This window comes from Rhipicephalus sanguineus, chromosome 9 (genome assembly GCF_013339695.2).
Source record: "Rhipicephalus sanguineus isolate Rsan-2018 chromosome 9, BIME_Rsan_1.4, whole genome shotgun sequence".
NCBI lineage: Eukaryota > Metazoa > Arthropoda > Arachnida > Ixodida > Ixodidae > Rhipicephalus > Rhipicephalus sanguineus.
The window spans coordinates 21,272,398-21,300,390 of NC_051184.2; the positions used below are offsets into that span (position 1 = coordinate 21,272,398).

At 50.7% G+C, this 27,993-nt stretch overlaps 2 protein-coding genes across 2 annotated transcripts in view; one reads left to right on the top strand and one right to left on the bottom strand.

Annotated features, from left to right (window-relative positions):
- The window catches only part of LOC119404729 (uncharacterized), a 364,008-nt gene that overhangs the window by 285,432 nt on the left and 50,583 nt on the right, over positions 1–27,993 (bottom strand). The window lies entirely within an intron of this gene.
- LOC119405388 (uncharacterized) overlaps positions 4,704–27,993 on the top strand; it is a 40,343-nt gene continuing 17,053 nt past the window's right edge. Inside the window, exons 1-10 of the mRNA XM_049419375.1 lie at positions 4,704–5,079; positions 6,320–6,474; positions 6,556–6,721; positions 7,185–7,336; positions 8,250–8,506; positions 11,278–11,562; positions 20,777–20,869; positions 21,771–21,986; positions 23,136–23,360; positions 27,051–27,266. Coding sequence (XP_049275332.1) covers positions 4,721–5,079; positions 6,320–6,474; positions 6,556–6,721; positions 7,185–7,336; positions 8,250–8,506; positions 11,278–11,562; positions 20,777–20,869; positions 21,771–21,986; positions 23,136–23,360; positions 27,051–27,266 — 2,124 coding nt within the window. The 5' untranslated portion in view covers positions 4,704–4,720. The remainder of the gene's footprint in view (positions 5,080–6,319; positions 6,475–6,555; positions 6,722–7,184; positions 7,337–8,249; positions 8,507–11,277; positions 11,563–20,776; positions 20,870–21,770; positions 21,987–23,135; positions 23,361–27,050; positions 27,267–27,993) is intronic.

Below are 27,993 nucleotides of genomic sequence, written 5' to 3' on the forward strand. Positions count from 1 at the left end.
TGCTTGTGCCTCCGTTTATATGCAACACTCTAGTGTTCCTCGACTATTTGTTGCATATCTTTATCGCATATTTCGTGTTCTGTTTCCCTGTATACCTTCCTCAAGGGCCGCACGAAAAGTGGGCCAAGTTACGAGCCAGACTCCCTTTTGTCCAATTCGTGATCACGGTGAAATGCTGAAACTAATGAAACGTACAATAATTGTTGGGGTTTTACATCCCAAATCCACGATATGATTATGAGGGACGCCGTAGCGGAAGGCTCCGGAAATCTCGACCACTTGGGGTTCTTTAACGTGCACCTAAATCTAAGTACACGGACATCAAGCAATCCGCCGCCATCGAAATGCGGCCGCCGTGGTCGAGATTCGATCCCGCGACCTCCGGATCAGCGGTCAAGCACCATAACCACTAGACCACGGCAGCGGGTTTCTCACGTTTCATGCCCATGCTATGCGCGCAGCTATGAAGTTTCGAGCTTTACTAGAGATTTCGTGCAGACTAGGGCGCCGCTGACGTCTTCGAAATAATGTTCGCAAATTATTTTTAAAAAATAAAACAGTTCGTGTTTAGGAATAGCGGCTATTCGTTTGAGACACCGAATCCAATAGTACGCCATTTGATTCGGTGCTTGAAATTTTCGAATGTTCGAGCGCCCAATATTACGTAGGAAAGGTGTCCTAAACATGATCTACGAATGTTCTACGAATGTTCCAACTATGGGCGCAGCAAAATTTTAGTCGGACAGGGAAGGGAGTAAGCAACCCCCTCCCCCCCCTCCCCTTACACACACACATACACAGGCTACGCCAATGGCCCCAACCGATTACAGGCACAATTATAACAAAACGACAGTGGCAATGACACTTATATAGATGCGTGATCGACCGTTTCTTTTTAAACTATTTCAGAATGCTATTTTTCGAAAGGTTTATAACACGATATATTACACTATAATAAGTTCTGTTGAAACTGAACTTTGACGCATATAATGAATTCGGCATGAGTCGCGTCGAAACGAAATTCACCGTGAATTACCGCATTGTGACACGACTGAACGAGAGCGTCGAGTCGGTGGTCGGGTGTGCGTGGATAATATAAAAGCAGTGCACACACACACACCACACACACACACACACACACACACACACACACACACACACACACACACACACACACACACACACACACACACACACACCGCAATAATTCTAAAAACGCAGTGTCCCTTATACGTACATTCACGTTGCACGGTTTATCCGGAGCTGGAATTAAGGACAGTGTGCGATGTATGTAATGACGTCATGGAAATCAGACACGTGATGGCGGGATGCCCCGCCTCTCTCGCCGATCCCGACCGGCAATGGGAGAAGTGGATGCGGCTCATCCAGAGCGACGAACTCGACGATCAATTAAGGGTTGTCCAGAAGGCCCACGACGCCGCCACCCGTCTCGGACTGGCGGTGTCGACGTGGACGCGGCCCGCCTCGGACTAAAAAACCGGGCTTCAGGACTGTTTTCAATAAAGTTATTCAATCAATCAATCAGTTATACGTACATTCACCTAAGACGACTCGAAGGCAAGAAGCCATCTTCTCGGTTTCCTTCTCAGTCCACGTATCGTTCCTCGCCGCCCTCCTCCGAAAGCCTTCTGCACCTAACTTGGTTTTGCACTGCCTCCAGGATCGGAGGCACTGCGAGCTTTCTGCACCTGACCTAGATTTGCACTGCCTCCGTGATCGGCCCGGCCCACCTTTGACTAAGCGAAGATGTCATGTGATGATATCATCCTTTTACGTCACGTTATGCGACGTCACAGTGACGTCACAAACTTTGTCAATCTGTGACGGTATAAGACGTTGTCACGTGATGACGATGCTTTGTTTTTTTGCATAAGTAATGTTGAAGCCGATGCCGCCGACGGTCAATTCCTCATGGAACGACACCTTAGGTGTCGTTCCATGAGACAACTAAGGCTTTCGCCTCAAAATATATTCTTTCTCCAACACATTACGCACATGCGCGCTATAGAGATCGAAGACAGCGCGATAGGCGTCGATATCGCATTAACAAGAAACACGTGGTGCGAATGTTTGCCGTTACCCTCGCCAACGGAAACCTTGAGTGCTGCAGGTCATTAGTCATACCAGAGGCGTCCTGTACACGCCGGAGAAGCGTGGTATACCTTTTTTTTTTCTTTTCTATGCTCTCTGTCCATGCACGGAAGCATACGTTTCCATGGAAACCTTCCGACCACCGCGCCCCTCGCAAATAAAAATTTGAGTGTTGTCCTTTGTCTACTTCGACTGGTGTCTATCGAACCGAGAGCCGCGGCCAGAAAATTGTGCGACGTATAATGGTCGCGTGAATTCAACGCATAAAAAAGAGAAAAAAAGCTTTGTTTGCACTAGTGGTGCAAGCCTGAAGGAAGAACGGAGTTGGGTGCCCTTCCTATAGTTTCTGTTTATTTTTCGCTTTCTCTCTCTCTCTCTCATCTTCTGTATCTCTTCCTTTATTTCCCTATTTCTTTCTCTTTCTATCTTGCTCTCTGTTATTCTATCTCTTTTTCGTGTCTGTTCACTTGTCTCTCTTTCTGTGTCTTTCTAGTTTTTTATGTCTTCATACCTTTTATTTCTCTCCAACCCGAAGTAGGTTTCAGGGGTACATGGAACCACTGTTACACATGCCAAAGCTTTAATGTGTGCTCAGCTAACAGCTGACTGGTCATCATTGCACTACATCGCTGTGCTGTTCCCTGTTTTGTAACTTGAACATTCTTATAAGGCGAGGCAATACAGAAAAAAAAGGGATGTGTAGCCGAGTGATTGAGACACTATAGCCTTCGCAGCGTGGGGGCCTGAGTTCAAATCCCAGCACCGGCATGAATATTTACTTTGCTTTAACAGAGGAGATGTTTAAGCCGGTCATAAAAACTATGGTGTCCGCAGAAAGGCACAGGTGGGTATGCGGCACAGGAAGTGGGCAAGCCCCACTGCCGAGTACAACAGGTGCGAGCGTTAAACGAAGACCCTGCTCGGGTCTTCGAAAGGGGAAAGGGAGAGAGAGAGAGAGAGAGAGAGAGAGAGGTAGAAAGAAAGAAAGAGAGAGAGGGAGAATGAAAGCGATAGAAAGAAAAAATAGAGAGAAATAAAGGGAATAAAGACATAAAAAAGCTAGAAAGAGATAGAAAGACATAGAAGAAGAGAGAAAGAAAAACGGACAACATAAGGATAAAGGAAAAACAAAAAGACAGAAAGAGAAGGGAAGGGAGAAATAAAGAGAAACAAAAAAATAAAGAGAAACAAAGAAGGCCACCCCAGCTCTGCTCTTCCTTCAAGCTTGACACCATGCTAGCGTGAAGCTGGCATAATATTTCATACATTTATTTCATTATAGCGGCGATCACCTTACGTGATGGACGGGCACACAGTTTTCTCGTTGAGTCGGCGCAGAAATGTCTACGCATTTAAAAGCAGTATGTAGGTGTGAATGCGGTCAAGCCGGTTCGATGTAAATGTGTAGTATAGAAGGTGTAGTATAGAAAGGTGTAGTATCGAGAGGAAAATGCAAATAATGTGAATGGTGTGAATTAAAGTGTAGTTCGAACACTCGGGTGCGAAGTGATATGTGCGTCATAATTACGTTAAAGGGGTACTTGCACCAATTTTCGAAGCTGATTTTACACAGCCATGCAAATATCCTGTACACAAAGATGGCTTTGAGCAAGCGTGATGCTCATGAAAATGCTCATATTTTATTTTGACATTAAAGTCAATATTCGCGTGGTGCACCCACTGACATCAACACTAGCGCAACGACAGGTTAAAGTGTCGATTCTGGTGACTTCGCGCACCAGTACGGCTAGTTGTGATGACGTCAGGTACCGAAATATGCAAGTGGCCGATTGTATACGTCGCCAACTGAGCCACGGAGCGGGGCGGTCGTAGAAATGTCACGATATCTTGTACGAGCAAGTAAAGAGAAGTTCATACCGTGTCGGGACGCCAGAGCACAGTAGGAACCGAAGCTAGGTTTTCAAAACATGTAATTAATTTTTCAAGGTGCACTGGCTTACCAGTAGAATTTGTAGGCTTTCGAGCGCTTCGGCTTACCTATGGCGCAAAAGAAACGATAACTGAAAATATTTGTGTCAGCACCCCTTTAAGTACGGACCGCAAGTGAGTCAACTATACCACTAAAAGCTCAACCAGCGGTGGTATAGACACCAGAAGTTGTTACGGAAAGTGGGGATCAAAAGTCGCATAAATAACGGCACTGGCTGCCCAGAAATATCACGGCGAATCGCGTTATAGCGACCGGTAAGTATGATCTGGAAGCCACGTGGCGGAGGTGCAAGATGACGTCATGGCGAAAAGGGAGCTTGAAGTGGCGTAATGGAGGTTTGCAAAATAATGCAACTTAGTCTTGCAAACTTGCAACCTAATGCTAAAGCGTTTCTCTCGCATTGGCCGCTAATCCGCCGCTGAGTTTTCTCTGACCATTTTTACTCCGTCTCTGTTCCTTCATTCAGGAACAGTATTCTAGAAGCGCCCTCTACGAGGAAGGCTCCGCGAAGACGACGGCGACCGGCGGCGAAACGATGGCGTACCAAGAAGGATGATGACGTAGCAAGTGGGAAGCGATGACGTAGCAAGTGGCGTAGCAAGACAGTCGCCGCCAGGTGACCTCTCGTACACGGGGAAGGGCCGCGGAGGGCAGGCCATGCGTTTCCACGGCGTCCACGGGGCCAACGTGCTCATCGACGAAGGCGGCAAGCGGGCCACCAGGCTGGCATCCTTCTGCGACGCGGTCACGTTCAGCGCCAAGCCCGTGGCCGTCGGGTCGCGGGTCTCGCTCCAGCTCACCTCCAACGAGTCCTGGACGGGAGCGCTGAGGCTGGGACTGACCACCCACGACCCCGCTGTGGTCAGTTCGACCGTAACGACCACGACGTCAAGCTCGACGACAAACAGTGGGGGCGCCGCGATCACACTGCCCCGGTTCAGCTGGCCCGACTTGGCGTCCAGGCAGGGATACTGGATCCGACCACTGCCAGAGCGATGGATCGCTCATTGTACCAAGTGAGCACTGGTGTTTATCTATCTATCTATCTATCTATCTATCTATCTATCTATCTATCTATCTATCTATCTATCTATCTATCTATCTATCTATCTATCTATCTATCTATCTATCTATCTATCTATCTATCTAGTCTGTCTGTCTGTCTGTCTGTCTGTCTGTCTGTCTGTCTGTCTGTCTGTCTGTCTGTCTGTCTGTCTGTCTGTCTGTCTGTCGATAGATCGCTCATTGTTCAAAGTGAGCGCTGCTGACTTTATTGCTAGCTGTTAGTTAGGTGGCCCAACTAGGTGGATGACAGACATTTAGGCATCTGTCCGTCTATCCGTCTATCTAACCGAATGGGTATTAAAAATTCGTGAACACGGGGTGTCGCTGGAGCCGACGTTTCAACGAGCGGACTTGTCTTCTTCAAGGCTGCAACTGCTTTGCCTTGAAGAAGACAAGTCCGCTTGTCGAAACGTCGGCTCCAGCGACACCCCGCGTTCACGAATTTTTCATCTCCTCAAGCTTACATCTCCCCCTGAACTTATGCCTTTTTTGGATTACAACTGAATATAAAGGTGGATAGACAGACAGAAATTACTGGGAGCACCAAAACAAAAGGTGATTATATAACCTGGACGTCAGTACATAAGGGTTTCAAAAAAGAGGCTGGCGCTCATTTCGTCCTCGCATATTTCATCTTTTGTTTCGAAGCCCGGCATTAATCTGTATGAGAAGGAAGGGGGAGGGGCTCTAAAGGATAGGAGAAGACGTGAGGACATGCAATCCGACTACCAGGCCCTTCACTGAGACATACGCGTACGCATATACACGAGGTGAACGAGCCCGCCATTGTCTTACAGCACCAACTACGCACAATGCTACTGGTCCCTGCAATAATAACTCTGTCGTTTATAGTTAGGTTCCGCGCCAGAAGATGGAGCCACCAACGCGGCCGCTCCCGTCTGCGTTTCAGGTGAAGCTGCAAAACCTTCGAACCTATATAGATTACATTCTTTAACATAGACTTCAGCTAAAGTTCAATTCATCGTGAGTTCTGCACAAGCAAGCAATAGCTTTGCACGGCTCTTTCGTCAGATTTTGTATGTCAGAGTCCAAAGTGAACAGCAATGTAGCGACCTATATACCCCCATCTTCGCTCCTGTAAGGCAGTTTCCAAATAAATAAATAAGCAGATAAATTACAATGGGTATAAAACAATGTAGCACTTTCTTTTTCCTTTTTTTCCCACGACAGGCTCACCTTCTACGTGAATGCACAGGGTCACTTTCAGCTTTTCGTAGATAGCGACTACAAAGGAGCGCTCTTCTCCGGCCTGCCGTCAAAGGAGCGGCTCTGGCTCATCGTCGACCTCTACGGGATAACGGTCTCGGCCAAGTTCGTCGCGCCATGTGAGTGAAGTAGTGAATCGCGCGACACCGCCGCGACCTTCCTTACGTTATCGCTGACGTCGCGACGACGCGCTCTCGCAGGCAGTTCGGCGCCGGTGGAGGTGGTCGCCCGCGGTCCGGACGCAGTGCGCGCTTACAAACAGGCCTGCGCCGAGGGCAGCGTGCCGCTGTACCGCACACGGCTGTACATCGTCGGCTGCCCCGGCGCTGGGAAGACAAGCCTCAAGAGGGCGTTGCTCAATTCTGGGTAAGCCGCGCGATGGCGTCAGGCCGAATTGAAATTTGAGATTGGTGGCTCACCGTCACGCTACAAAAGGGACGCTCATAGAACCCATCCATCCAAGATGCCGCTGCCTAATGCCCCTGCATGCGTGGGCGTCCTGAAGGGGCTCCGAGGGAGGGGGGGGGAGGCTGGAATGCAGTATTTTTCTATGCTATAGCCATAAATTACAGAGCTTGATCAGCACACTCAGGTCCCACATATCCGTGTGAAACGACCCAGCCAACTTTGCACGTTACACACTATTGACTAATCTTGTCGGTCATGTCACGGCAGTGGAAGAAAGATTGCCTGATGCCCCACCCCGTGCGGATGCACCCTCTACAAAAGGTTCTGCGGACGCCCTTGCCTCTATGTCTCAGTGCTGTTGAATGCCGGGAGACGGGGAAGAGGCTAACACTCTCATAATTTCTCTTCCGTCGCCGACCAGCAGTTCAGAGGCAGCCAGCGGGGAGAAGTCACCAGTGGACGCGGTGCACTGCTGCCGGACGTCCGAGAAAGGCGACGGGGCACCGTGGACGGCGCTGCCCACCGAGCTGCTGACAAGGACGCCTGAGGACGTCGACCAGAACTGGGTGGAACGTGAGGACATGACACGTTCTTTCAGCAGGCTTAAGGCTGGTTCACATAAGCGACTAGCAACGGTAGCGCGACCAAGTTAGTCGCAAAGAGGCTGGTTGCACATGGTCTCTTTGGTCGCAAAGCGACGGCTTTGGCTCTGTCGCTCGCTGCTCGATTTTCCAGTCCCTTGACTGCAGTCGCCAGCTAATCTTCGGGACAATAGCAATGCGAGCAGACGCGAATTCAGTGTGGCGACGGGTATAGGTCGCACGCAGTTGGAACATCGGTTGCCTTGAGCCGGTTTTTCGTCGCCAGTCGCAAATGGTCACGCGACCGATTCTAGTCGCATGTGTGAACGAGCCTTTAGGTTGGCAGGCTTTCGGCCATCTAATGACAGTTGTTGCGGCGCGAAGTGTTAATTAGGCGATGCGGCGCGAAGTGTTCATTTTAACTATAAATATAATTTATTTAGCCAGCACGACGGGTTTCGTACGGGCGATGTATGAAGCAGGAGACGTCAGCGTTCAGCGAACGCCTGACAAACCGCGTTTCAGAGCCGAGCTGTGAAGCTTTTCGTTAGTCCGTCCGGCGTAGACAAGGAACTTTCCAGCCTTGCTAGACTCAGACCAGCTAGTTTAATTTAGGCACTCGGCTATCGAGGCACGCTAGCAAAGAGGTAGAGGACATTGCTAATTAGGACCTTCTTAATGAAGACTATGAATATTAACGCCATGCTAATTAAGGCCACGAATACCTCGCTAATTAAGATCATGTTAATTAAGACCACACTATTTCTTATCTCGCTAATTGGGACATCTAATTAAGATCCTACTAATTAACACAGTGAAAATTAGTACCTTGCTAATAATCTAGGTTGGCTACAAGCTCTGCTGTCTGTTAGCCTTGCACACATTTCCTTTCTTCTTTCCTGCAGCGGACGTGGGTCACATCAGCGACGCCGAGTACCATCAGGCCGTGGCGCTGAACGTGGTGCGCGAGATGACGCTGCAGCAGCGCAAGCGCCAGCACCAGGAGGACCGGCGCCGGCTGCTGGGCTCCACCAGGAGCTCGGTGAAAGGTCAGGGCGTGCTGAGGTACCGTCACAACCACGCGCGGCACGCCGGGGTCACCGAGGGGTCCGCCGGCGGAGCGGGACAACACGGTGTCATGACCCGATCGACTTCGGTGAAGGCGAGTATACCATATATCCCCTTCAGGCGCAAATTATGACGGGCTGTCCGCAATTATGTCACATTCTCACAACACAATTCCAAGGCAGTGGCTATTACATTCCAAGAAATAAGATGAAGTAATACGCTGTTTTGTGCGAGTTTCAGCAATTAATCGTAATTAGCGTGTAATTAAACAGTTAATTATTTTGCAGTGAGTCATGCTCCTTTTTTGCACAAAAAAGGCAAATCGCAGGCTTAAAAAGTACACGCAATTTCTATTTTTTTGTTGTATTCATTTCGAGCAAAGAAAAACAATACTTTAGACGTTGGTCCTAGAACGCGACACGGGGAACAAGCCGTCGAACATCGCAGTGCCCTCACCGAACTGATCGGCTACAGTCACACGCAGTACACTGATCTATGCAGAAGGTTCAATTTATCCTATGCACGATGTATCTAGCTCTTTGCTGGCCACTAGTAAAAAGAACTGCCAAGAGCAAGTCGCGTCCACATATGTGGGCATATGTGAATTACGCATATGAAGAAGAGGTGGAGGAACCAAGTTCATCTGACGAGCAGACTAAGATGCTCATCGCTACCTGGGCGGCGTCATACGGCAAACAGTAAAAGAAAAGACGAGGAAGCGCCATGTGATGGTCCTAATTTTTACTCATAAATAGAATAAAGCCCGAAAATATACAGCCAGCTTTGTTCTTCAAGCGGACGAGTCCATGTTCAAGTTTTATCCACTTTTTTTTTCCCGCACATAACATGGTTCTGTCTGCTCAGTATCGATTCTAAGTTTACGCTAATTGTACTTTTTGCTTTCCTTCCTCGCACTATTAGCGCTTGCTGCTGTAGACGCTTACGTATACAGGTCGACTTGTGTATTTCAGACGACTTGCTGTTTTTCCCTACCAGATTCTACCACGACGTGCCGTTTTTCGAAGTTCATTACGGGAAGTTACGGTCTGACGTAGCACATGGGGTCGCATTTCCGGCGCGCCCAGCGCAATCAGTTTCGGTATCGCCTGGGTTGGGGACATGATTTCGCTTATTATTATCTCCAGTTACGTGTTTTTTTTTTGTGTGTGGTTTTTTTAGGGGGGGGGTATTCTGAACAATGGATATGTCATAAATTCGACTTTTTCATATAAACAATAATTGCCCTCAAGTGAATACTCAAAAGGTTAATTAACGCGTTCTTGTTAATCATTTCAATGCAACTTTACGTGCGACGAGGTATTTACACCTCGATGTAGATTTGGCGTGTGAAGACGACAGGTGCCTGAATGTCAAAGCATTTTTATTTAAAAAAAAAAAACTATTATTGCCTAAAAAAACACTTTGTACACTAGAAGCTCACAGGGTCCCTTATGCAATCACCTAAGACGACTCGAAGGCCAAAGCCGTCTTCTCCGTCGATGTACTAATCCTCCCGTGCTCCACTCCGAAAGCTTTCTGTACCTCACATGGTTTTGCACTGCCTCCGTGATCCGTCCACGATCGACCAAGCGACGATGCCATGTGATGCGTCAACATGTGACGTCATAGTGACGCCACAAATACGACGTCACTACGTGATGACGTCACTGTGATTCCTAGCGTCACTCGTGTTGACGCAGCCGACGCCAACGGTCAATTTTCGCGTTTGATGAGCCAATCTAAGGCTTTTGCTAAATACGTCGAACCCGACTATATTGAAGTCGGGTAAATCGAATTATTCTTTATATCGAACTGTTTTCGACCACGGCAACGCTTTAACGTCACTGCATATAGGAAAATATACGGCTAGATCGAACAAAAAATAGCCGGGACACTTGATATATCGAACATCGCGCAACGCGAAACGCCCCAAGAAGTTGGCTTTTCCTCGTGGAAGGGGGCTTTTCCACGTGCAGTTTAGCGAGCGAGCGGTGCGATTAGGAGGGCGCCGCGCGGAGCGAATAGAAACTATCTTTTGCCATCACGGCTTTCCCCCATGATTTCTCGTCGTTCGGCCGCCGGTCCGTTGTGCGGGGTCGTTGTTCGCTTCTCCGCTCGTTTCGGTAGCGGGATTGATGCCGTAAAACTCAAGAACTTGCTGTTCTCCACAAGGCTGGCGATAATCAGTACAGTCGAACATTGAGAACAGAAGTCGGCTGTCGCCGTTGCGTACAGCATCACAAGAAGCGCGCTGAGTAAGATATTGAAAAACTAAGGCCTACATCAGCGCCAAGGAAAAGTGCATGCTTCCGGCGCCCGACGAATACGCGCAACTGCGTATGAGGATCTTGAGGCGCTATCTACATCTATACCATATTTTCTCGCGTATAACTCGCCCCTGCATATTACCACCCAGCATCCCCAACTACACACCAGCGAAATTTACAAAATTAAAAAAAAAGAACAAATCTCGCGTCTTACTTTGAAGGCGCGTTTCTTACATTACCGTGAAGCAGTGCCACTAAGCCAACTTGAAGCAGTGCCTGAACCTAAAATTCAATATTGTCATTAAAAGTTGTATATCGAATTTTCCGATATTTCAAACTTATGCCTTTTTTCTTTTTTTTTTGCGAGATCGATATAAGCGGGTTCGACTGTAATAGGAGGCCCTCCTGAAAGCTTGTTTTTTTTACACCTTTTGATGCTGTCCAACGTGCGCCCTTTTATGGACGTGCGATGAACAATAAATTTTTACTATAATTTGATCAGTGACGGTGATTTCATTCGGAGGTCCCTTGGTCATGTAACTGTCAACAAACAGTCATGATCACCACACATTCACGATGACGCAACTGCTGATCGCAGTCGACGCACACGAAGGACGCGTCCATGCCGTCCAGCTGGGAAGGCATGCCACAGGACCTCCCGGTAGAAGTGGTGGCGCTGGTTGAACGACTGCTCAAGGAAGCCGAAAGCAAACAGGACCTGGACGCCCGGGAGACCGAGAAGGGACCTCGGCTGACGTCATCGTCCTCGGGAGGCGGCAATGCCAACGTGGGAGTGTCGGTCACGCAGCAGGCGACCAGCAGTCAGGTGACCTTCATGATCTGGGACTTCGACGGCCTACCGAGGCACTTCATTACCCACCAGGTGAGTGAGGAGGAGTGGTGTTTAGTCTATAAGGCCCAGTCTTTGTGTAGTAGGTCTAGTCTCGTCTATCGATCGCGTGCCAACACCGTCTAACCTTTTAGAAACTCGCTTAAATATCAATGCCCTACTCAGAATAAATCAGAAGTAGTACATTGGCTGACGAGTGAGTGAATAAACTTAATTAGAAGATCCGGCTAGTTTGTGGTCCGGGGCCCCGAGACCACAAGGTAGACGCCGGGAGGCTTTGTCTTCCTATAGCCTCCCTGGCTTGCTAGATGGCCCATTTTTGGTCTTCGACCTCCCGGCTCGGCAGTGCTATCCGTCACCGCTCCCGGAGGGCCTCGGGAGAACTTGTTGATATGCTTGGAGATTCCCATAGTATAAAGAATAGATGTTTTCTTTTGCTGTTACATACTTTGTTTGCGCGGAGTAATGGGAAACTAATATACTCGTGCGATCACTGTGCTACACCGCGGCAGGTGACAAACGTTTCAGCGAACGCGCAACACGCCGTGTTTTGCTGCATCGGTGATGAGTCACATCACCGAAGCCTTAGGAAGCACCACGAGTCGCCGTGGCTCTGCTACGTGTATTGGGTATACGTCCCATGGTTGAGTATCCTCGCAGTTATCATCGCCATTGGGGCGTTTTTGGGGCCACTACTATGGGATACGGCCACAGGGATGTTGCCGGCTGGTCCAGCGGCCACGCGGTGTGGCGCGAGCCAATGGGGCCCTGAACTAAGGGCTCCACCCAACGAGGACGATCCTTTAGGCCTGCATAAATAAAAGTTTTCTCTCTCTCTCTCTCTCTCTTTCTCTCTCTCTCGCCACTGAGGAATTCAGCATTGAGATGAAGAGAATATCATGTTAAATTCTACCGGCTTTAAATGTCTCACTACTGATAATTGGCAATAATTCGAATTACTATATTGTGAAACCACAGTATTCTGCCCTGCCAACTCCCACAAGAGATGGCACGTTGACAGTTCTACAGGCTATAGGACATTTAATAGAACAATCCACCCACTACTCGGCCAATCCCCTGCATCGGGTGCGAGCCATGATCAGAGGGACTCCGCGAGACCGCAGTGGTCTGTGAAGATGAAGAAGAAGACTCTCGCTTCGGCTGCTAGTGCGTACGTGTCGTCGTTCTCCGCGCAAGTCGAACGACGCGCCGGAACTAGATGCCCCGCCGCCAGCCGTGGCACCGGAAACAGCAGTTCTTCGAAGGCCAGGACACTATCGAGTACGTTCTGCTGGTGACCGGCGTGCTCAGCTTCCAGTTCGCCCTGGTTCTGCTGTCCTACATCGCCGAGCGCTACCACGCCATGCCTCAACACGAGCCCCGCACGGGCCTGACGCACCAGTACTTACACCAGGAAGGAAGACCTCTCGTCCACGGCAGATCCCTCACGCGGGGCCTCGACGACGTGCACGAGCGTGCGGCCTACCTGTACGACATGCTTCCGCAGGGCTTCAGGAACTCGGCGTTCGCGCTGAAGCTTCGCGGAATAGCCGAGTGCGGTCGCCGGGGTAAGACGTGCGTCAGTCGGGGCGCCGGTTTACCGCACCGCCTCATCGAGAACGTAGACCTGACGGAGTTTGCCGAGTGGAAGAAGCAGGCCTGCGGCGTCAAGGAGTCGAGTGGCGAGGAAGGAGCGCTGAGCAAAGCGGGACCACCTGAACGCAACACGAAGTTGGACTGCCACGATTGGAGAAACTGGACCAGCGAAAGCTAGCGCGGGGGGGTGGGGGGGGGGGGTGGACTGCGAAGTGGAGGGTAGGTCTATTATTTCTCGTACGGGACTGTTGTAACTTATAATATCCGAATTTCTGAACAAGTGTTGCCACATCTTAACATTGATATTGTACACCACGTTACGTTTATTACTATTCATTACCGTTACTTCCTGTTAGTTTCTGTGTCATTGTATTCAAATAGGACGACAAAGCGGGCCACGGAAAAGGAAAATGGCACGTGTAACATTAAGGGACAAGAAGAGAGCACAGTGGGTCAGGGAACAAACGGGTGTTAGGGACATCTCAGTGAAAATCAAGAAGATGGGCAGGGCATGTTGCGCGTATAGGCAAGATAACCGCAGTAACAGATTTGATTTCAAGCGAAAACAAGCGCGCGAGGACGCAGAAAGTTGGGTGGGTAGATGAGATTAAGAAGTCTGCGGAGATAACCTGGTTGCAGCGAGCACAGGACCGGGTTGATGGCGAAACATGGGAGAGGCCTTTGCCTCGCAGTGGGCGTAGTCAAGCAGCTGATGATGGTGTTCAAATAATATTCCAAACTTTCTGGCGCTATATTTGTACAGTACTCCACGTCTCATTTTTGTTCCTGTATTGTAACCCACTCCCCTCTACGATGCCTCAGCGATTGAGGGTATACAAAATAAATAAGTAAATAAATAAATAAATAAATAAATAAATTGTAGAGAAGCCTTGGGACATGGTAATGGGTTACCCTCTCCAGCGCCTTCTAGTGGGTCGTCCTCTTTGGTTGCTTGAAGAAGAACGCCGCTCGCGCAGGGAGTTCGTGCCTTGCCGTGACTGTCGCCATTACTCATTGTCGTTGAGTGCTGTCTATTAAACACCTTAACAATTTGGTGGAGAGTGCTCTGCTCCCATTCAATGCCCCTGGAGCTCCGATCCCGTACCCTGCCATCTACCATGCCTCAAGACGCCGCCCAGCAAACGCCTCCTCTCGCAACGAGCACATGTCCCGGTGTCCCCCGTATACGCGATCCACCTATCTTCACTGGCGCCGATAGCACCGACGTGGAGGACTGGCTCGCAATTTACGAGCGCGTCAGCATCCCCAACAAATGGGACGAGGAAGGCAAGTTAAGCAACTTGGTATTCTACCTCGCGGGAGTAGCGAGCTTGTGGTACAACAACCACGCGTCCGATTTTGCGACTTGGTCCGATTTCAAGACCGCCGTCATCAGCGTTTTTGGCCGCCCAGCAGTTCGTAAGCTGCAAGCCGAACAGCGCTTACGTGAACGATCTCAGCAGGCCGGTGAATCTTTCACAAGTTATATCGAAGACGTCCTCGACTTGTGTAAGAAGGCCAACGGAACCATGTCTGAGTCTGACAAGATCCGGAACGTAATGAAAGGCATTGACGACGATGCCTTCACCATGCTGCTCGCCAAAAACCCTGGCACAGTGGCCGAGGTCATAACGCTATGCCAGAGCTACGAGGAGCTCCGCCGGCAGCGTTCGATGACCCGTCGCTCCCCATCACGCGACGCAGAGCTTGCTGGCTTGGCGGCAATATCTGACCAGGCCGCGTTGCTGGCAGAAGTCAAGTCGTTCGTGCGCGAGGAAATTGCACGCCAGGTCTCTCTCCTCGCCTTTGCCCACCCGCCGCACGTTCAACAGTCGTCGACAACCCTTCTTCCTCCTCTCCGCCGAGCAATTGAACAGGAAATTGCGGAGGTCATGCCTGAGTACCACCCGCAACCTCCGGCTCCTGCGCCCCAGAGTTACGCTCAAGTTGTCGCCAGGACGCCCCAAGTAATTCCTGCGGCTGCCCCTATGAGTTACGCCGAAGCCGCCGCAAGACCTCCGTTCTTTGAGGCGGGTGTGCCGGCTACATATGCTGACGCCATCCCTCGGCCCCGACTGCAGCCCGCCATGCAGTCATTTCAGCAGCCGACCAGTCAATCGCAACCTGCGACATGGGCGGGACCTACCCCGACGAACCGATGGCGCACCCCCGACAACCGGCCCATCTGCTTTGCTTGCGGTTACGCCGGTCACGTGGCACGTTATTGTCAACGCGTGCAGCCGCCTCGAGTCGCGTCACCTGTCACCAGCCAGTCAAGTCGTGCATTCTACGACCCACCTCCACCTATGTCGCCGACGTCACGCCCACCTCCAGCTACTGGCCGCTCTCCGTCTCCACGACGTCGATCACTGTCACCCATGCGGCCACGTTCGGTCGCACGAGAGCAGGAAAACTAGTCGTCGCAGTCCAGGAGGCAAGGGCTGCGACGCTATCGAACTGTGAAAGCCCTCAGCGAAGTCCATCGAATGTAATCGACGTGCTTGTGGACGGTGTTCGCGCATCGGCCCTTATCGATACTGGAGCCGCTGTATCCGTTATGGACGCAAAATTTTGCCGCTTACTTCTAAAAGTGATGACGCCACTTTCTGGGATGTCCCTCCGTACCGCGAGCTCCCAGAGTATTCATCCTACAGCAGTATGCACTGCTCGCGTCGTCATGCAGGACGTTCTGTACGACGTCGAGTTCATCATAATTGCGGCATGCTCTCACGACGTCATCCTGGGATGGGATTTCCTCTCCCGCCACGACGCCGTAATTCGTTGCGCACAAGCCGAAATCGAACTCTCACCATTCTCACATTTGACGCCGACAGACAGTCCATCGACAGTGAGCAAGATCCTCGTCAAAGACGATACGAAAGTGCCTCCAAACTCGTTAACGGCTGTGTCTGTCTACTGCGCCGGTCTCTCCGACACCATTGCACTCCTTTCGCCGTCTGCCCGCGTCTGCACTAGGAAAGGGTTGCTGGTACCTTTCGCGACCGTGCGAGTCACTCAGGGCAGCACCGCTATTTTTGTTACCAACCCATCCCCGTGCATTGTTACGTTGGTTCGAGGGGAATGTCTCGGCAAAGTGGAACCCGTTGAAGACGCACAAGTTCTGGACGCACCCGATGACTCGCACTGTACCAGTTCCCGCACCATCAGTGCTGTTTCCACGTCTGATTCGTCACCTACTGATGTATTTGGTCCCTCCATTGCTGACAACCTTACGTCGGTCCAGCGTTCGCAGCTTATGTGCTTGTTGGATGAATTTCGTCATTCTTTCGATGTCGGGCAACCATCCCTCGGCCGCACGTCCGCTGTTACGCATCGCATCGACACTGGCGCCCAACCACCACTGCGGCAACGTCCATATCGCGTGTCTCCCACAGAACGCCGGGTAATTAACGAGCAAGTGGACGATATGCTTCGACGCGATGTAATTCGGCCCTCCGACAGCCCATGGGCGTCTCCTGTTGTTCTCGTTGCGAAGAAGGACGGTTCTGTGCGGTTCTGTGTGGACTACCGACGGCTCAACAAGGTCACCCGCAAGGATGTTTATCCACTGCCGCGAATCGACGACGCGATTGACAGCCTCCAAGGAGCAGAATTCTTTTCATCTCTCGATTTGCGCTCGGGGTACTGGCAAGTACCCATGGCTGATGACGCTCGACCAAAGACAGCCTTTGTCACGTCCGACGGCTTGTACGAGTTCAACGTCATGCCGTTCGGTCTGTGTAATGCGCCCGCGACCTTCGAGCGCATGATGGACACCGTTCTGCGTAACTTGAAATGGCACACGTGCCTGTGTTACCTGGACGACGTCGTCGTCTTCGCTCCGGACTTCTCCACGCACCTCCAACGTCTGCGGCATGTCTTGACTCGTTTGAGCAACGCCGGCCTCCAACTGAATCTGAAGAAGTGCCGATTTGCGGCACGGCAGCTGACAATCCTCGGCTACGTCGTGTCCAAAGACGGAATCCTTCCCGATCCGGCCAAGCTTCAGGCCGTGGCCGAATTTCCCAAACCTACGTCCGTCAAAGAACTGCGCAGTTTCGTCAGACTGTGTTCATACTTTCGACGCTTCATACGAAACTTTGCCGCCATCATATCGCCGCTGACGAAGCTCCTTGGAAGTAACGGACCCCTACATTCGTGGTCGTCCGAGTGTGACGACGCGTTCGCAAAGCTCCGTCGTTTGTTGACGTCTCCTCCCATACTACGCCACTACGACCCTACGGCCCCAACGGAGGTACACACGGACGCCAGCGGTGTAGGCCTCGGCGCTGTCCTTGCGCAACGCAAACCAGGGTTCCCCGAATATGTCGTGGCATACGCAAGCCGTGCGCTTACCAGAGCCGAGACCAATTACTCATTCACGGAAAAAGAGTGCCTGGCGATCATATGGGCTCTTACAAAGTTTCGACCTTATTTGTATGGTCGCCCGTTTGATGTCGTCACCGACCATCATGCACTATGCTGGCTGTCGTCATTGAAGGATCCCTCAGGCCGTCTCGCCCGCTGGGCACTTCGCCTGCAAGACTACGACATCCGCGTGCTGTACCGCAACGGACGCCAGCATGCTGACGCCGACGCCCTCTCGCGCTCTCCCTTGCCTGACGACAATGCCCCCTGCTCAGTATCTCACATAGCTGTTGCTTCGATCAGCGTTCACACCATCGCTACCGAACAGCGCAAGGATAAATGGATCACCTCGCTGATCGACTTGCTCACTGATCCGACGGCAACACCATCAACTCGCGCGTTGCGTCGTCAAGCCCACCATTTCGCCGTTCGTGACGACCTCCTGCACCGACGCAATTACAACGCCGACGGCCGCCAGCGGCTACTAGTGATACCCCGCAGTCTGCGTTCTGAAATATGCGAGGCCTTCCACTCTGACCCGCAATGCGCGCACTCTGGGGTATCCAAAACTTACCACCGCATTCGACAACGATACTTCTGGCGTGGGATGTACCGCTACGTGCAGAAGTTCGTTCGCTCCTGCCTCGATTGCCAACGCCGAAAACCTGCAACGCACGTGTCGCCAGCAGGTCTACAACCATTACCTTGCCCTAACCGTCCGTTCGGGCGCGTGGGCATCGATTTGTATGGACCACTTCCTCTGACTTCGGCTGGTAACCGCTGGGCCATCGTCGCTGTTGACCATCTAACACGATACGCCGAAACCGCCGCCCTCCCAGCGGCTACAGCGCGCGATGTTGCCTCCTTCCTACTACACCGATTCATACTGCGTCACGGTCCACCCCAAGAGCTTCTCAGCGATCGAGGCCGTGTCTTCTTATCGGAAGTCGTGGAAGCCATTTCTGAAAGAGTGCCATGCTGTTCACCGCAAAACTACTGCTTACCACCCGCAGACGAATGGCCTAACCGAACGCTTTAACCGAACGCTCGGCGACATGCTGTCATTGTACGTCGCCGCCGATCACACCAATTGGGATGCCATTCTGCCCTTCGTCACCTACGCCTATAACACCGCCCCTCAGAGCACTACTGGTTTTTCACCGTTCTTCTTACTGTACGGAAGGCACCCGTCGCACACCATCGACACGATACTTCCATACAAGCCGGATCCATCTGAGTGTGCGCCTATTTCTGACACAGCCAGGCTCGCTGAAGAGTGTCGCGAGCTTGCCAAGACATTTACGACGCAGGAACAAGAGCTGCAGAAGAGCATTCGCGATGGCACCACTACTTCTGAACCCACGTTCCTCCCTGGAGCGCTCGTATGGCTCTCGGTCCCTACCACTGCAAGTGGCCTTTCTTCAAAACTGCTGCCGAAATACGAAGGCCCATACCGGGTCGTCGAGCGCACATCCCCGGTCAACTACTTGATCGAACCCATCGAACCAGCTTCGGACATGCGCCGTCGAGGGCGCGACATTGTCAACGTGGAGCGCCTCAAGGCCTACTATGACCCACTCATAGTGACGAGTTGTTAGGTCGCCGGACGGCTCCCTTTTCGTACCCGGGGTAATTGTAGAGAAGCCTTGGGACATGGTAATGGGTTACCCTCTCCAGCGCCTTCTAGTGGGTCGTCCTCTTTGGTTGCTTGAAGAAGAACGCCGCTCGCGCAGGGGAGTTCGTGCCTTGCCGTGACTGTCGCCATTACTCATTGTCGTTGAGTGCTGTCTATTAAACACCTTAACAAAATAAATAAATAAATACACTATGAACGAAGCTTGACCTAGACGGTATCGACTTAACGGGGCAAAACAAGTCATCTGAAATTTGGGACAGGTGAAAAAAAAACGGGAATGGTGAAACCTAGGCATGGACGTCGGCATGATTTTTTCGTAAGGGGGGAGGGAGGGGGGGTTGCAAGCTTGTGTTGCATCATGGCGGGAGAGGAGGGGCGCTGGTGTTCGGTGTGGCTTGGGTGGGAAGCGCAGGTGCAGCTGGAGGGCGAGGGGAAAGGGGGGGGGGGGGGGGCAAGTGTCCCTTTTGCACCCCCCCCCCCTCGCCGACACCCATGAACCTATAGGGTGTGGATTGAAAAAGCGAAGCGTGAGTTGTGAACGTCGCATTAACACGGTTACGTATAACGTCCGACTACATTTTGTAGACTTCTCACAAATGACCACGTCTCAGTTAACGAGGGCTTGCCGGACTTCAAAAAAAAAAAAACACTAGTGAAAAACAAGTCATGGCGATTGACGAGGGAAGCATGTCACACAATAACGTATACGTGATCTCCGTGTTCTAAGCACTTTACTGAGAAATAGAACAACCGTGCTTCAGAATGCCAGAGCGAAACAAACGTGACGAAGAAAAAACAGCAATGCACTCGTGTTATAACAACATTTACACAAAGTTCGAGTACTTCGTTTTTATGTATACATTGTCGATTTTTTAAACGTGAACAGTTCTCAACGAGCCGGGCTAGACTACGGAGCCTGAACAGACCAGGAAGCTACTTCAAAGGAAGCTACTGAAAAAAAAAAAGTGTTGGACTCCCTACGGAGGATATTCGCCAAATGTATGCACTTTTTGCAAAACGTGCGTTTTTTAAGTATCAGCCCGTACAGTGGCAAGCCTCCGATATCCTGGCAACCACGCGTAGACAAAAGCCAATGACATCGGAGTTCGCAGAGTTTGCCGTTATGCGTATATTTCTATGCACTTTCCATAAACATTGGAGTTGCATCGAATACTGCTGTGCAGGTTCCCGTACATCTAGAAGTGGCATTGCATCAAGCAATGTAGAGCTTGACAATTACAAAAAATGAGCGATAGATAAGCCAATGACGGACGTCCTGTATACCTATTTCAAAGTGCTCAGTGGCTATAAAAGCCTGTCCCGCAAGCACTTCTCGCGTCACTGGCAATGGACACAATGCCAACAACGTGTTATCTCTAAGGTCCGGCTTTTTACACGGTTCATGTTGCAATCAGGCCAAAACAAAAACAAAGCAATAACGAAATAAGTCTGTACAACGAATTAAGCTTCAAGTAAAGCTTCTTATCGCAAGATTTGTGATTTACTGCATGTGTTCTTATGTGCATTCTTAGCAAAGCGATATCCTGTCTGAACGTTTGTCTGATATTAGCGCACATATAGAAAGGAAGAAGAGACGTACGTTATTAGACGATCATGAACAACTGACCATAATAAACGACTTTGCAGGCATTCTACTCTGCTCACGGCATCTACCTACTCCTGTTCGACCTCACCAGAGACCTGAACGAGCCAATCCATGTACCGGACCAGACACGTGGCGTAAGCAGTGCTCTAATTACACTACCGTAATGTACCACGGAAGCGCCCAGTATTGGTATTTACGGACCTTCAGAATTATGAAAATATGTTAAGCCCCCCCCCCTCCGATATGCCAGCATCAGACGAAATAATATTGCGATAGCAATTATGTGGACACACTCGACGGGTTTTCTTGCTGTCGCCGTCATGCTCAGTATAAAGTCTAAATCGATAACATAACCCCGCGCATCGTATGTTATGCGCGCGAGTAAAAGCGTGCAATCGCAGGGGACGAACGCAGCAGAAACAGAGATTAAACGAGCCGGCCACCTCCGTCGCACGAAGGTTGCATATGCGATAACATCGACCGCGTGCGAGGCCTGCAGTGGACGGCCCCTCAAGGAGAAAGAAAACGTCCCGGCCATCTTTCCCCAGGCGAAGGAGCGTCGATTGAGGGGGGATGGCTGCGTCGCTCGAGCCGCAAATGCGAACTTCTCTAATGAGGGCGCGGTCGCGAGCGCTGGCGCGCGCGCTATCTCGACAGACATCAGGAGGCGCTTCATAAACTTGCTGTGCTCTCAACCCTTCGAGTTTAGAGGACTGACAGCAGGAAAACCTCTTCGGTCCCTTGAGCGGCCGTATTCCCTTAAACCATAGTTTTGTTGATTTACGGAGATAGGATCCAAAAGAGCTAGCTGCAGCGCCTTGCTTCGTATAACATTACAATTTGTTGCTATCGCTTTCACTGCTTCGCCCTTTCGGCAAAACTGTCTTTTTTTTTTTCACACCACTGCGGCCGTTACGAGACAGCTAGGGGCGATGAGGGAATGTCTGAGATTCCCTCATCGCGTAAAACTTCGAAAGAATCCTGGAGGTTAGGGGTTTCACGTGCCTCATACAAGGCCGGCCACGCGCACCCCAGATGGAGGACCCCGGTAATCCGCTGTCGACCATCGACTACGTCCACCAGTGGCTCACCTCCATCCACGTGTCGGCTGCGAGGACCCACCAAGACGGCGACTACGGCGCCGCCAAGGACGTGGAGGACGTGGACACGTCCCAACTACTGCCCACCGTCATCCTCGTGGGGACGCACCGCTCCAGGCTACGAGGAAACGCCCAGGCCCGGAACAACACGGTGAGTCTAGTCAAACCTCCACGCAGTCAAACCCGCATATATATGGAACTCGCAAAACAAAGGGGAGAATTAGTTCGATATATCGTGTAGTTCGATATAAAGCTTATGAACAATTTACTGTATTTTCGATGCGAACTTCGGTGCGCAAGTTGGCTTCACGGCACTGCTTCACGATAATGCAAGGAAGGCAGTGTCATGTCAGCTGGAGTTCATCGCAGCGCCGCTCCCGCCCCGTTGGTCGAGTCCGAAAGCAAACGAGCCCCGCAATCGATGCAGCAATGAAAATGAAGCGATGACGCACTTCTCGCAAAGGCCTGCCATTGGTCCTTGGCTTTCCGGAGTAAACGTGGGAAGTAAACAGTTCTTCAAATGCAACATCAGGCGTCCCTGGTCACCATTATCGTCAAAAAAAAAAAAAAAAAACATGCATAGCCATAACCTTGCGCGTTAAACGATTGCGTTAAAGGTCTGACTCAGTAAAGGTATGGGGGGGGGGGGGCAGAATTGGCGCCCCCCTTTAGATTTAAAAACAGGCGCCTCCCCCCCCTCTCCTGCCCCCCTCGTGCGTGCGCATGTGCCTGTGCGTGTTTGCTAAACGTGTTATTTCTGGCGCAATGCGTGAAACACGAAGATGGCGCTAGCTCGTCTGTCTCTTGTCCGCAGTTTCTTCGTGTTTCAAGGAACGTAAGGAAGAACCAGCGCGAACAAACACCCACAAGTAAAACGACACGTACACACAAACGACGCGTAACAGCGCTTCTATGTTTCTATTGTGGGCATAGGCGTGCGCAAAGGGGGGGGGGGGGGGCGCCCCCCTTATCACCTAAGAAGGGGGGACGCAATATCTGCCCCGTACATTGACCCTTCTAGTCACCTAAGAGGGGGAGGGGGGGCGCAAAATCTGCCCCATACATTGACTTAGTAGTGTGGGGGGGGGGGGCGCTGCGATGAACCTTCGGCCTCCCCCCCCTGATGGGGAACCCTGCGCACGCCATGATAGTGGGTGTCTTGTTCGCGCGCGGGTTCTTCCTTGCTCCATTATGAACCAACTCGCTCAAAAAAGAAGTATTGATCAAGCATTCCGCCAGGGGATAACGCGTTCAGCAAAATGATATCGTGGGTTTCATTTCTTCCGTCCCACGGACACAGATCTCGGAGAAGTTCACCCAGCTGCGGGATACCCTACGCAACAAGGCGTACGGTCGCCACGTGCTGCCCATGTACTTCGCCGTTGACTGCTGCGGCGCCGAGCAGTCGCCGCATGTCGCCCCCGCCGCTACCACCGGCGGCGTCGACGGAGTCCGGCGGCGACTACGACGACCCCGAGGAGGCCCTAGAGGCCCTACGCCGCAAGGTCGAGCACGTGGCGGCTACGCATGGACTGCGTAGGGTCACGAGGTGCCTCTCAGGTGGCTCGCCTTCGAGAGGGCGCTCGCGAGGCTGCTAGAGAACGGAGTGTACTTCGCCAGCCTCTACCAGGTACGCAGCGTGATACGCGCGAGGCGACTTCTGAAGCGCGTTCTACTCAACCTCCAAGTTCCACAAACGTTATTGCGCCGCGTTGGTAAAACGCGTCACTGCAAACAAGGAAAAAAAAATGGCCGCGTATCTGCGTGCTTCGCTGCAAATGTCGTCGAAAGACGATAGTTGTCTGCCGGTCGGACTACATGAGTCCTCCTCCTCTATGTTGAATCGCCGCATCTGGCTAATAGCGTCGCATTTGCAGTGCAGCCCAATAACACTAGCATTTTCCACGCAGCTTAAGAAACACTAGGGTCTTTAGAATTACGTATCTATGTATTTTCTAGTAAAGGAACACACCACCTAATACTTGTGTATTGATGTTGCGCCTTAGATATGCGTAACATTTGCTTTTTGATCGACAATGTTCACAAGTATGAACGACGGTACCAGTTCAAGATGGCTGTGCGTTCCGCAAGTGGTTAAACTTTGGCCGGGTGGCTGAATCGGGTGACAGACAGACAGACAGACCAAAATTTCTGCGTTTAAGTTCCCCAAGAAAGACTATATATCGTCTACAAAATATATCAGGAGCACTTCCCGCATCGAGAAAATGGGGGCAAGCGAAGCTAGGCGTCTGTGTACTTACATACTACGTTCCTTTCTTTATTTTTTTGTTTTATATCTATCGCACGGCGCAGTGCTTTCTCCTAACTTCTGCCTTCCTCCATGCCGGGAATTGGACCTTCCCTCATGTGCTTAGCAGCGCCACAGTTCTATTGCTACCGGCCACAAAGACGATCATGCGTGAAACAATGAAACGCGACAATGAGATCAAACAATGAAAGGTTGCAAGGTTAAATGAGAAGCGACCTCGGTAACAGATCAGATTGCCATATCATAAAAGGCCGATCGCTGATAAGCCGCCGACATGCTCACGGTCGAGAAAGCATCAATTATTGGAAAACGGCGCATACAAATACGCGCATGGCCGGCGCACATTCGAGGACAGCATTTCTGTACACTCGCCAGCGCTGGATTCTTCGCGAACTATGCCGGCGGCGCCGTCATCACCACCACCGGAATCTGTAAAACTCGCATAGAATCTTCGCTTAAAAAGTTCCTTGAGTGCGCGAAACGCTGAAGGAAATGAAGGCGGCAAGACAGAGCGCACCGCTTGTCGCCTCCTTCATTTCCTGCAACGTTTACGCATAAAAAGAAAAGGCGTCTTCCTGTTTTCCTCAAAGCCCGAGATATAGTTATTCGTACCACGCTCTTCGTTTTACAGGTGGCGTATACTACCTATTATCAAACACCTCTACCATGCGGGATTCGTATGGACGGTTTCGCTGTTTACAAACACAGACCCTGGACGGCTTCCGGTTTCGTGCACTGACGTAGCATTGGCGGGGAACAAAAGCCATGGCGGGTAGCCCGCAGATTTTCAACACTTCTCACCTTGTGCCTAGCCAAGTATTTCAAATAAAGATGCTTCTAATCTATAGCCAACATTTTAGGAGTTAGTCCTTAACTTATCCGCCTTCCTTTTATCTGAAGGCTGAAAAAGGGTCTTTCCTTACTCTGACATAACTTAGAAATGCGCTTTCCGCTTCGGTGTTAGAGAGTGATAAATCAAGAACCGGAAGTTTCTTAGGGTACAACACGTCCTGCTACTATCGCAGTCTTAAAACCGTCTATACGTCATTTTGCATTCAGGTCCCAAAGAAATGCGGCCGCGGGAATAGACCCCGCGAGCTCTTGTGCTCGAAGCGTATATAGGAACGCCTCAACCTCGGTGCCCGTGCACCCTCCATGCACATGGTGCCACGCGAAGTCCGAGTGTAAGAATCCACATCTCAAGTCAACGCAGCGTTACGTTGGCGCAGTCGTCTGGAACGTTTTAAAAGGACACCCCGTGAGCCAGCTCCAGCGACGAAAATACAGAAACACAATGAAGAGGCATCATAATCGTCGCAACAGGTGAAAGATGTCGGAGATCGATCCCAGGTCTGCGATATCAGTAAGGAAAGGACTCGACTCAAAAGTACTCCTCCCAGGTTTGTAATTCGTTGTTAAAACAACTAAGCAGCAAGGACTCTTGAAGACTGTGCTCTGTAATGGACCAAGCGGTAGATTTCAAGAAGCAATCACCGGGGATGTGTGAGCATACTGCGTTATAGAGAACACCACAGGATCAAAATTTCCGTAGCCCATACACTACGGCGTCCTTCATAATCATGTATAGTGGTTTTGGGTCGTAAAACTAACAGTTATTATGTGATAGCTTATCACAAGTGACACGGCAACGACAGTCGGCTTGGCGAGACTAGAGTCAGCATAGCCAATGGCCACAGAAGAACAAATCACGTGAGCTTAACATTGTACAGTAAATATTTACTGATAATTGACAATTCAAATCAATATATTATTTAACTACAACATCTAGGACTGCTACCCTATAGAACTTAAAGGAGTACTGACACGATTTTGAGACAAAGCAAAAGGGACATTTTTCGTTTCCTTGGTAAGCAGTGCCAACGCTCTCCACACACCGGAGTTGGAGAACACGTATGAAATATTTTACTGTGAGTTTTCGTCGCTGAGCATCTGCAAGCCAGTCCCACTGCAATGGACATTATCCCGACGAGTCAACAGAGTTTACAGTTCCCCTGAGTTTGCGAGCTCTGAGTCCTGCATGCAGCCTAAATGGCAGAAATCACTGTCAGGGTCACTGGACGACAATTCACTCGTCGTTGTTTATGTGCACCACGAGCAGATGACGGATTTGTCACTAGTACGTCGCGAGTTTCTGTATCCCCGTGACGTCACACTGCTGTGAAACGTCACTGAGAAGCCGAACCCTCGATATCGAAACCAAAAGTGTCTTTTTAAGGTAGCGGTAATTAAATTATATTCGATGTATTCCCAGGCACCACAATACTCGTTTAAGGTTTCTCGATACCAGTATTTTCATTCAAAGCAACAATCTGAAAATTTTCAAGATTCGTATCAGTACTTCTTTAATAGAGAAATCCACCTACTACTCGGCCAATCCGCTGCAATGGGTATAAGCCATTGTCAGAGGACATCAGCAACAATAGCGTAATGATGTTTTGGTCATCCGAGCTGCAGCGGCGGGCCAGCTGGCGACGTTCTTCTGGATGTCTGGCCGCGCCCGAAATTCGCAAGCACTCGGATTCAAGTACGGTCATTTGGGTAGAATGGCGTCCATTGCGCGCGAGGGATTACGGCCGTAAATGTGGTAAAACGGACGACGCCATCAGTGCATTGTGTCTTGGTATTGCAGGTGAAGGTGACGAACAGAAGAACTGCAGGTTCCAATTAGAGTGATCAGGCGTGAGGGTAGCAATACAACCGATGCGGTCCCGTTCTTTTCTGCACAGTGAACTTTCTATAGAATGCATCTACAGAATTTCACTTTGTAATAGCGCAGCAAAGAACGAGGACACAGGAAAGGAGACACCTGACGGAATTCGTGTCACATCGCTCTTCGCTGCGCTATTACAAAATGAAAATGACATACCAACGAGCTCACACCACTACCCTTACTAATCTACGCATTTTTCTGTTCTCGTCTCGTAGCTGGAGGAGATCGGCCGCCAGGAAGGGATCGAGAACGAGGACGGCTTCCATTCGGTCGTCCACTTCCTGCACCAGCAGGGCAAGCTCGTGTGCTTCAGTTGCCAGCACCGTGGCACGGGCGTCGGCGTTCTCGACAGCCGCTGGGACGGCATCGTCATCCTCAGGCCGCAGTGGTTTCTCGACGCCCTCTACAAGCTCGTCGGCTCCGCGCCGCAGGCGAGTGTCCCCGGTCAAATCTCGTTTGCTCAAACGCGAATAAAGTGTTACGAAACACTGTCTACATTTTTATGTCGAAGCTGGCTTAAGGTTCCCCCACATCTACGACTAGCACCGGTCGCGCGACCATTTGCGACACTGGCGACCAAAAAGCGACCCAAGGCGACCGATGTTTACACCGGCGTGCGTCTTATACCCGATTTAAATACTGGATAGCACGGATTCGGCACAGGAAAAAGAAAGGACACTGATGCACAGGAGAAGCGCTATTGCGTCGGTGTTCTTTCATTGTCCTCTGTCGAATCAACGCTATCCAGTATGAACCAACTAGCCCGGGAACAAATATTGTTAAGTCTTATGCCCATCACCACACAGAATTATCCTCTGCTCGCATCGTGGCTCGCTTTGCCATTGCCCCGTCAAATAAAGGTTCGTTCACACCGGTGACTAGCAACGGTCGCGCGACTAAGTTGAAATGGTTGCAAATGGCTGTTTTGGCCACAAAGCCACGGCTTTGACTCAGTCGCTCGATGCTCGATTTTTCAGTCGCGCGAGTGCAGTCGTAAAGCCCTTAGCCAATCACGTGCGCAGGAACAGGACGTAAGCTTATTTTACAGGGCAATGACAATGCGAACTATATATAAGCAGACGTGAATTCTATGTGGCGACCCATATAGGTCGCACGCAGGTATGAAGATAGGTCGCTTTGAGTCCCTTTTTGACCGCC